The 9,181-nt window shown below is 59.8% G+C and overlaps 1 protein-coding gene across 1 annotated transcript; it reads right to left on the reverse strand.

The window, feature by feature from the left end:
• Positions 1–1,729: 1,729 nt before the first annotated feature.
• Positions 1,730–5,949, reverse strand: LOC138844215 (keratin, type II cytoskeletal 6A-like). The gene is made up of 9 exons (XM_070051455.1): positions 5,333–5,949; positions 4,644–4,858; positions 4,254–4,314; positions 4,010–4,105; positions 3,729–3,893; positions 3,103–3,228; positions 2,653–2,873; positions 2,447–2,481; positions 1,730–2,340 (listed from the first exon to the last, which is right to left on the reverse strand). Exons 1-9 carry the CDS (start codon positions 5,873–5,875, stop codon positions 2,111–2,113), a joined length of 1,692 nt encoding a protein of 563 aa, XP_069907556.1. The 5' UTR covers positions 5,876–5,949; the 3' UTR covers positions 1,730–2,110.
• Positions 5,950–9,181: the final 3,232 nt, after the last annotated feature.

A 9,181-nucleotide genomic window follows, 5' to 3' on the forward strand; every position in this document is an offset into this window, starting at 1 on the left:
CACAGGCACACATACACACACACACGTGCTAAGTGGTCTTAGTTGTAGAAAATCTTCCCCAGCTGTGGTCAGGGAAGAGGAGGTGGGGCCAAGGTGAGGTGCTGCCCACTTTGCATGGGCAATAGTGAAGTGGGGGGGAATCTAGGATACAAGGAAGCCCCAAGCCCTGGCAGTGCCAGATCACCCTGGACAATTTCTCCAATGATGTGAGAACTGGGGTGAGGAGAACACAGTCACGCGCAGGCAAGCTCTCCAGCCTGGAGTCCCTACTCGGGTCACCCTGAGTCATCTCAAGTATAAGGCAGGACCGGGCATGCGCTAGTCAGGGATGGGATCTCCATTCCCCCTGGGTTGGGGGCGGTGAACTCCTGGGGAGGCTCCCAGGTGTCAGGGGCGTTCCTTCCTCCTGGGGCCCTCAGGCTTCAGGACCTGTGAGCCGAGCTGCCGCCTGGCCCTGGGTGCCCAGCCTCCGACAGCCCTGGCCTCCGGCTGCACTGGCTGACCATTCTCTGCTGTGCGGGTCCCATGCTGCACACCCCAGGTCCCACGTTTGTCTCTGTCCTCGGGTGCGATCCCAGACGTCGGTTCCATCAGCACATTGCGCTCCTGAATTGCTCTCACGGGTTGTTGCCACTCTCCTGGTACTGAAGGGTTTCTATCAACGATTTCCTGGAATGCAATACTGGGGAGAGATGGGGAGAGGATGACATAGGGGCAGATAGAAGAGGGTGTCTTTTTTTTTTTGGCATGCAGAGTTAGACAGTGAGAGAGAGAGAGACAGAGGGAAAGGTCTTCCTCTTTCTCCATTGGTTCACCCCCCAAGTGGCTGCTATGGCTGGCACGTTGTGGCCATTGCACTGCGCTGATCTGAAGCCAGGAGCCAGCTGCTTCCTCCTGGTCTCCCACGTGGGTGCAGGGCCCAAGGACCTGGGCCATCCTCCACTGCCCTCCTGGGCCACAGCAGAAAGCTGGACTGGAAGAGGAGTAACTGTGACAGAATCTGGCACCCCAACCGGGACTAGAACCTGCAGTGGGGGCGCCGCAGTCAGAGGATTAGCCTAGTGAGCCGCGGTGCTGGCCAGAAGAGGGTGCTTGTACCTCTGCTGGGTCACTCCATGCAGCTGCCAGGACTGAGTTGGAATTTGGTACCTGATCCCTAATCAGAGGCTCCCAGTGCCTAAGCAGAGCGCTGGACCACAAGGAGAGCCCCTGGGACACGTGCTGACACCCAGTGTGGGAGCAGGAGTCCCCATCCGGGGCTTCTCCACGGCATCTCCTCTCTCGCTCGGACTGAAGGATGACTCCAATATCCTAGACTTTCTCACGTGACTTTTGCCCTGATTGTCTCTGTGTGGGGTCAGTGCAGTGACCTGGACGCTGGCCTGATGCTCCCGGTCTAGGAGCTGCATATGTGTGGTTGGATCCTGCAGGGAACCTGACACAGAGGAGTCTGGGGTTTCCTGATCCCCCATAAGGACAGGAGCACAACGCATGGGGGAGGACTCTGGGTCAGCATGAGGGTACACTGATCCCCGGGTGGAGGAGCAGATCCTGTGTCCCCCAACCAGGCAGCAAGAATGACACAGGTCATGGAAATCTGCTTTATTTATAATCACGAGAAAGCACGGGCAGAGGGAAGAGCAGGGGACACCAAGTGTGTGGACATGGACTGTGTAACCATGGGACGGCCCCTCGTGTGCCCATGGCCACGGCCAGGCAGGATCACCCCACTGCGAGACTGGGGATGTCTGGCCCAGTGGAAGAGAAAGGCAAAGGGCTCTGTTCTGGAATGGACCAGAGAGAATTTTCTAGAAAGAAGAGGGGCAGAGACACTAGTGCTGCAATGCACACCCTCGGAGACAGAACTGTGGGGACAGAGGCACAGGAAGTGGCTAAGAGACTGTGAGAGGGCAGAGGTGCCCTGTGATGGTGACAAGGGAGCTCGGGCACAGCTCGGTGGAAAAGAGGAGGAGGGAGGGGCCCTCGGCAGCCTCAGCTCCAAGCAGAGAGCAGGACGGACCTGAGGCCAGGGCAGGGCAGGCTGCCTGCCCTGAGGACTCTGCAGCCAGGCGGGGGTCCAGGGCTGGGGGCCACACATCAGGGGTGGGGCTCAGTGCCTGTAGCTCTTCCTGCTGGAGGTGGTGCTGCTGTACTTGATGGAGGCACCGCTGCCCCCGGCGGAGCCCAGGCCGCCCCCGAGGCCGAGGCCGATGCCGCTGCCAGCACTGAAGCCGCCTCCGAGCCCGTGGCCACTGCTGTAGGAGTAGCTGCTGCCGCCGCCCACACCTGCGCCGCTGCCACTGGCGCCGTAGCCGCTGGACACGGTGGACTGCACCACGGCTGCAGGGTGCACACAAGCACACAGCATGAGCTGGTGAGCACCTGCGCCCAGCCCCAGCCCAGTCCCAGGAGCGCCAGGGCAGGGAGGAAGGGAGCAAGCACTTACAGATGTTGACTTGTCCAACGCCTTCGCCACTCAGCCTAGGAGAGAGGACGGGGGAGGTGAGACCTAGGAGCCCCACTGAAGACAAGGGCAGGCCAGCGGCCCTCCTGTGTTCTCAGAGAGACGCAGCTGGGCCCCCACTGTGAGCCCTGGGCTGGCTCAGCACCAGGAGCCTGTGTACCCAGGTGCAGAGGGAGGGCCGAGCTCACCTGCACTCCTCGCCCTCCAGCAGCTTCCTGTAGGTGGCGATCTCGACGTCCAGCGCCAGCTTCACATTCATGAGCTCCTGGTACTCCCTGAGCAGCCGCGCCATGTCCTGCTTGGCCTTCTGCAGGGCGTCCTCCAGCCCCTCCAGCTTGGCCCGCGCGTCCTTGAGGGCCAGCTCCCCGCGCTGCTCGGCGTCGGCGATGGCCGCCTGCAGGGAGGCGCACTGGGGCGGGGGAGAGCAGGCAGAGGCTCTGAGCATCTCCATCTCCCAGATCGCATTTATCTGCCATTCCCTGGTGGATTTGGCACTGTTCCCACAACGTGGGTTTCTTGCCCTAGGCTGGGTCCACCCCTGCTCAGCCCCTTAGAGTAGGGAATTCCCAGCATCTTGCCCGATGCGAGCCTAGGGTGCAGCAGAGACACCAGAGCGAGTTGGCCCCACCCCCGCGCACCTGCTTCTTGACGTGGTCGATCTCAGACCTCAGCCTCTGGATCATGCGGTTGATCTCCGCGATCTCCTGCTTGGTGTTGCGCAGGTCGTCCCCGTGTCTGCCGGCCGTGACCTGCAGCTCCTCGTACTGCGGGGGGGAGGGCGGGGAGACAACATCGGTGAGCCGCACCGGTAGGGTTTTGAGAGCAAATGAGAGGTAGAGACAGATCCAGAGCTGAGGAGGGAGAGACACCATCCCCTGCCTCAGCCCCAGATGTCTGCCAACAGCAGGGCTGGACACAACCAGGTCCAGGAACTCATCCCCATCTCCCAGGTGCAGCAGGAAGCACTCATGGGCCAAGAGCTGCGCCCTGACTGCACCCGAGCAGGATCTGAACTCAGCGGCCAGAGCAGGGCTCCCATGTGGGATGCAGGCGTCCTAACTGCTAGACCACTGGCTGGCCCATGTGGGTTTCTCCATGGAAACCATGTATCAGGCTTGTAATAACGTTACCATAATGACCCGGTAGGGGGCACTGGCTCATATGACAGCCCATCTTCTCTCAGGAGGGGACCCCAGTTATCTGCAGCCTCTGGGGTTCAGGGAGGGCCCCGGGAATCCCGCAGTGGCTGCCCCGCCCTGCCCACCTTGGTCTGGTACCAGGCCTCCGCCTCGGCGCGGCTCCTCTGGGCGATGTCCTCATACTGCGCCTTCACCTCGGCGATGATGCTGTCCAGGTCCAGGTGCCGGTTGTTGTCCATGGACAGCACCACGGACGTGTCGGAGACGTGGGTCTGCATCTGGGACAGCTCCTGTGGGGAGAGCTCCGTGACCCCTGTGCCCTGGGGGTCTCTGAGGGCCTGACCCCGGCATGAGCCCCCGCGCAGACTCTGAGTGGGGCAGATACACGGGGGGTGGAGCCACTGACCGCGTCATAGAAGGCTCTCAGGAAGTTGATCTCGTCGGTGAGACCGTCCACCTTAGCCTGGAGCTCCACCTTGTTCATGTAGGCCGCGTCCACGTCCTGGGGAAAGGGGCCACGGGCTGAGGTCAGCAGAGCGCCCCCTGCTGGGTCCCCACTGCTGGGTCCCAGGTCTGCCCCAGGGTGGGCAGGGACTCAGAGACAAGCCCCGCCCTCAGCCAGACACCTGCTGCTGACATCATAGGCTCACCTTCTTCAGAGTCACAAACTCATTCTCAGCCGCCGTGCGCTTATTGATTTCATCTTCATATCTGCTCAGAGAAGACAGGACAGGGCTGGGGTGGGGAGCACTAGGCGGCAGAGGCCCGGCCAGGCCCCCAGAGTTTTCATGAACAGAAATAGACCAGGCTGAGCTCATGGCACTGAGAGCCTGACAGGCAGCCTAGGGTGCCCCTCACTGTCCCGTGCTCAAGCCCTCTCGCGTGGTGCTTCTGTGCCATCAGAGGTCCTCGGACACTGTCAAGTTCATGTCCCAGCCCTCAGATGCTGCAGCTCAGGAATGGGGCCCTGGTCTGGACGCAGTCACCCTGGCCAGGACCTTGGCCCGGCAGCCCCTGAGCCGCTCCCCCACGTCACTCACTTCTTCTTATAGTCCTCCACCAGGTCCTGCATGCCTCGCAGCTCCGAGTCCAGGCGGCCCCGCTCCCCGAGGATGCTGTCCAGCTGCCTCCGGAGGTTGCTGATGTACTGCTCGAACAGCGGCTCCAGGCTCTGCCTCGCGGGCCGGGTGCCCTGCTCCTGCAGCAGCGTCCACTTGGTGTCCAGGACCTTGTTCTGCTGCTCCAGGAAGCGCACCTGCGGGGAGCCGAGTTGGAAGGTGGAGAAACTTGGCTTTGCTGTGACTTCTCTGCTTCTCATCTGCTGCTTTTCCTAAACCTTTCCTGGGGGCTCTGCTTGGCCTGTGTCTGGTGGGGGTGGGGAGATCCAGAGGGAAGCCCCCAGCCTCCCACTCTCAGGGCACAGCCGGCACCGGGAATGGCTGGCTGGAGTGGAGGGAGCTGCAAAGGCCCAGGCACTGCTGCTGCCTGGAACCTGTGGCCTTCCTGGGCCATCAGCCCCGGTATGTGAGCACAGAGTTCATGTCTGTCCTGCAGTAGCCGAGGAGCCCCAGGGCAAGCAATAATGTCCTGTCTGCCAAGCCTCTTCCCACCCAGGATGCGGGAACGAGCAGAAACCCGCACCTGCCATCAATGAAGTGATTTGCACAGAGCTGAAACCAAACTTCCCTCCCGCTGCTGAGTCCTGCATTTGCCGAAGGTCCCGGCTCACCTTGTCGATGAAGGAGGCGAACTTGTTGTTGAGGGTCTTGATCTGCTCGCGCTCCTCCGTCCTCACCCGCTGGATGGTGGGGTCGATTTGCAGGTTGAGGGGCGTCAGGAGGCTCTGGTTGACCGTGACCTCTTGGATGCCTCCAGGGGGGCACACGGGGAAGCCGGCGCCCCCATAGCCACCGCCAAAACCGGCTCCACCGCCGAGCCCCAAGCCGCCCCCCATGCCAGCGCCGAAACCAAATCCGCTGCCGGCTCCACCTCCAAAGCCATAGCCGCCTCCAAATCTGCTGGTGTATCCGCCTCCGACGCCACAGCTGCCACCCACCACGGAGATCCTCCTGGAGCCCCCCACGCCATAGAGGCTGCGGCTTCCAAAGCCAGTGCCTGCACAGGCTCCCCCGAGCCCCGCACCGCCCCTGGAGCGGGACACGGAGACAGAGCTGAAGCCAGAGTGGTTGCCCCTGGGGAGTCTGGCGGAGCTGGTGCTGAAGCCGCGGCGGCTGACGCTGGTCTGGGTCCTCACGGTGGACTTGCTGGCCATGGCTGCAGGAGGGAGAAGGCTGAGCGGGCGGGAGTGCGGGAGCTGGGGCTGCGGAGCAGGTGTGTGAGCTGGGCTCAGGGCTGCACTTTATATAGGCTGAGAATGGGCTGGGCCCGTCCTGGAAGTGGAGCTGGCAGGGTGGGGAGGGCTGGGTTCTCCAAATAGTGACATCACACCTCCCCCTGTATTCTAGAAAGGTATGAAATATTCAAATTGCTCTTTGGCTTCCTTTAGTCATGGAGAAATTCTCCTGCCTCCAGCCTTGACTTGATCCGTGCACAATGAGCCCCGATGTGCACTCGCTCAAGTCATGCCTTAGTCATGTCCTCAAACAAAGGAGACAAGGAGCTGATCTGTCTTAATTGTCCCTTCCTCCAGCCTCTGCAGACACTCCCTGGGCCCCCTTCCCACACAGGCCTGTGTCTCCACCACCGCCTCCCCTCCCAGCAGGGTGGGTCTCGCCCGGAGGGTTCTGCAGAGTTTGCCCAATGGCCTGAGCAAGAAGTGGCCTGCTGTTTGCTTCCTTCATGTTGGAACCAGTTTTTCGGGAGGTCCTGGCAGTCTCCTCCTTGGGATCTTGGGCATGGGTGGGGGGATCCCAGGGGAGACCTGCCCCCTCCTATTTGTGCTCAGAGCAACAAAGCCAGGAGCCTTTCTCCCATGTGATTGATAGAGCGCTGACTTGCACCTGTAGCCTCCCTGGGATAACAGAAACAGACAAGGCCCAGAGATATGCTGCACGAAGTTTCTCTCCCATGTGCACCCCACCCCCCCCCTTCGTGTTTGCTGCAAATCCGTCTGCGCTTGCGCCTGAAGTTCTGACAATCTTTCCCGTCTGCTCTTCTGGGATGTCTGCACAGAGCTGCATGTATGGAACCTTAAACCAGCAGAAGGGAAACCATGAAGCAAACCCCAGCTTTCCTTTTCCCATCGAGCCTGACATTTCTGGAGAATCAGGGGCCATTTTACTAGGGGTGTGTGCAGAACGTAGAGGGGCAGACAGCAGCTGTCTATCACGGCCATGTGTGTGCGTGAAACGTGATGAGTTCCCAAGTCAATTCCAAGTTTCTGTTTCTCGCCTCAGCACCTGGGGTCTCGGAGTCCTGCTCCCACTCTGAATCTCTCCCCCTCGCTGGTCGGCAAGAGTCAGGCTCTGTTCCCCCAAGAGGGCCGTGAGGGTCAAGTTCCCAGGCGCTCAGCAGGGTCAGTGCGTGAGCAGATGTGGAGTAGTTGCTGGGGTGTGTATTTCCGTGAGAGCGTGCATTTGAACGAGCAACCATGCCTGGACAGACAAAATGCATCCCCCTGCCGTGGGGTGACCCTTACAGAAGCAGTCCCTTCTCTCCCAGCTCTGGGGGCACAGCTCTGGAAGGCAGGTCTTGCCTCCCCGGGAGGTGCTAACTCAGCGTCTGGCAGGTCGAGAGCCTACTCCAAACAGTGGAAGCGGTGCCCCTCCCTCCACCCTGCTTGCACAATGGATGACCAAGAATGTGTTGCCACTCGGTTCTGGGAATGAAGCACTTATCTTTTTGGTCTCTCCCACTGTACTCCCTGAGGCCACAGGCCTTGTGCTTGACATGGAGGGTGCTGGAATGAGGCAGGGGGTTGCCCCTGCAGGCAGGAGGGTGCTCTATGCATTTACCCAGCACCCCGTGTCTATGCAGGGCCCGGCATCTCTCACAGCTTCTACACTGCAGTGGCCCAGCTGAGTAGTTGTGACAGGCATGGTGTGACCCACAGAGCCTACAGCAGTCGCGACGTGTCTCTTTAAGGAAAGCACTGACCAACCTCTGGTTAAGAGTGTGGGCTCAGGTGACAGGTGTCTGGCCTCGCAGGTGAGACAGTTGGGACACTCACATCCCACAGTGGAATGCACGGGTCGAAGTCCTGGCTCCGGCTCCCGATTCCAGCTTCCTGCTATGCACACCTCAGGAGGCAGCAGTGATGGCTCAAGGAATTGAGCCCCTGCCACCCACATGGGAGCTCCAGATAGAGCTCATGGCTCTCACCTGTAGCCTGGCCCAGCCCCAGTCATGGTGGGCATTTGAGGAGTGAACGTGCAGATGGGAGCTCTCTCATACTTCTCTGTCTCTTTCTCAAATAAATAATAATAATAATAATTGAAAAAGCACGTGGGCTCTGAATTTCAAGAGCTCAGGCCCCTGACTATCCTGCAGATTGCCCTGGCACTCTGTGTTTTGTTTTTCAAAAAAAGATTGACTTCTTTATTTGAAAGGCAGAGGGACAGAGAGGGAGAGAGAGACAGAGATCTTTGCTGGGTCACACGTCCACAATGCCTGCAATCCTGGGACAAGGCCAGGCTTTGAAGCCAGGAGCCAGGGATTCCATTCTGGTCTCTCCATTCTGGCAGGCAGGCACCCAACCTCTTTGTCGTGAGTTAGGTTGGGCCTAAATTCCTGCTCCAGGCTCTTGCTTCTTGCTTCGAGAAGCATTCTCAGTACGGGCATAGACACAACGTGCAACATGATGGAGTTGATTTAGAGAAGGAGGAACACACAGAGGCACACGTGGGGGCATTGTTCAAGGGGCATTGGCCAGGAAAGGAAGAGAGAGAGATTTTCCTATTCTGCTCGCTCTGGGTCCACACGGGAGAGAGAGAGAGAGAGAGAGAGAGAGAGAGAGAGAGAATGTTTCCTCTTGTGAACTCAGAGAGGGGCGTGGTTACACAGTATCACCCCCAGATCCCAGGTCAGGGGAAGTACATCCTGGGCAAAGGGTCAGGTGTGTGGATAAGCTTACATGAGGCGGGGGAGGTGTGGCTCCCAGCTCGGGACCCTAATTTAGCTAAGCTGTCTTATCCCGTTGCAACCTGAGCTATCGCTGGTGTCTCCCAAGGTTCACATTAGCAGGAATGCCAGAGTCAGGGCCTGGGAACTGGCACATGAGCCCAGGCCCTCCGCTGTGGGATGCTATGCTTCATTTTCACACCTGGGGGTAAGAATAGGAGCCCTCCCACAGTGTAGCTGGGAACTCACGGCGGATCATTTATGTGACGGTCTTAGCACAGTGGCGCACGGGTTCTCAATGAGGTTGGGCTAACGCCATTGTTATAAGGCAGTGTGAGCAGCTTGGGTGTGGAGGGGCCCATGAGAAGCTTCAGGAACTGGAACACAGGTGCAGTGTGTGTGTTGGGGATGGGGTGAGGGGTGGGGAGGACTGTGGGGGAACTGAAAGCAAGAATGCAGGCTGGTGGTGCATTAGCCAGGACCTAGGAAGCCGTGCCCAGGGCGTTCCCTCGCTCCTGGGGGCCATGCAAAGGCACACAGGAGACACAAACTGGAGCAG

This window comes from Oryctolagus cuniculus, chromosome 11, assembly GCF_964237555.1.
Source record: "Oryctolagus cuniculus chromosome 11, mOryCun1.1, whole genome shotgun sequence".
Lineage (NCBI taxonomy): Eukaryota > Metazoa > Chordata > Mammalia > Lagomorpha > Leporidae > Oryctolagus > Oryctolagus cuniculus.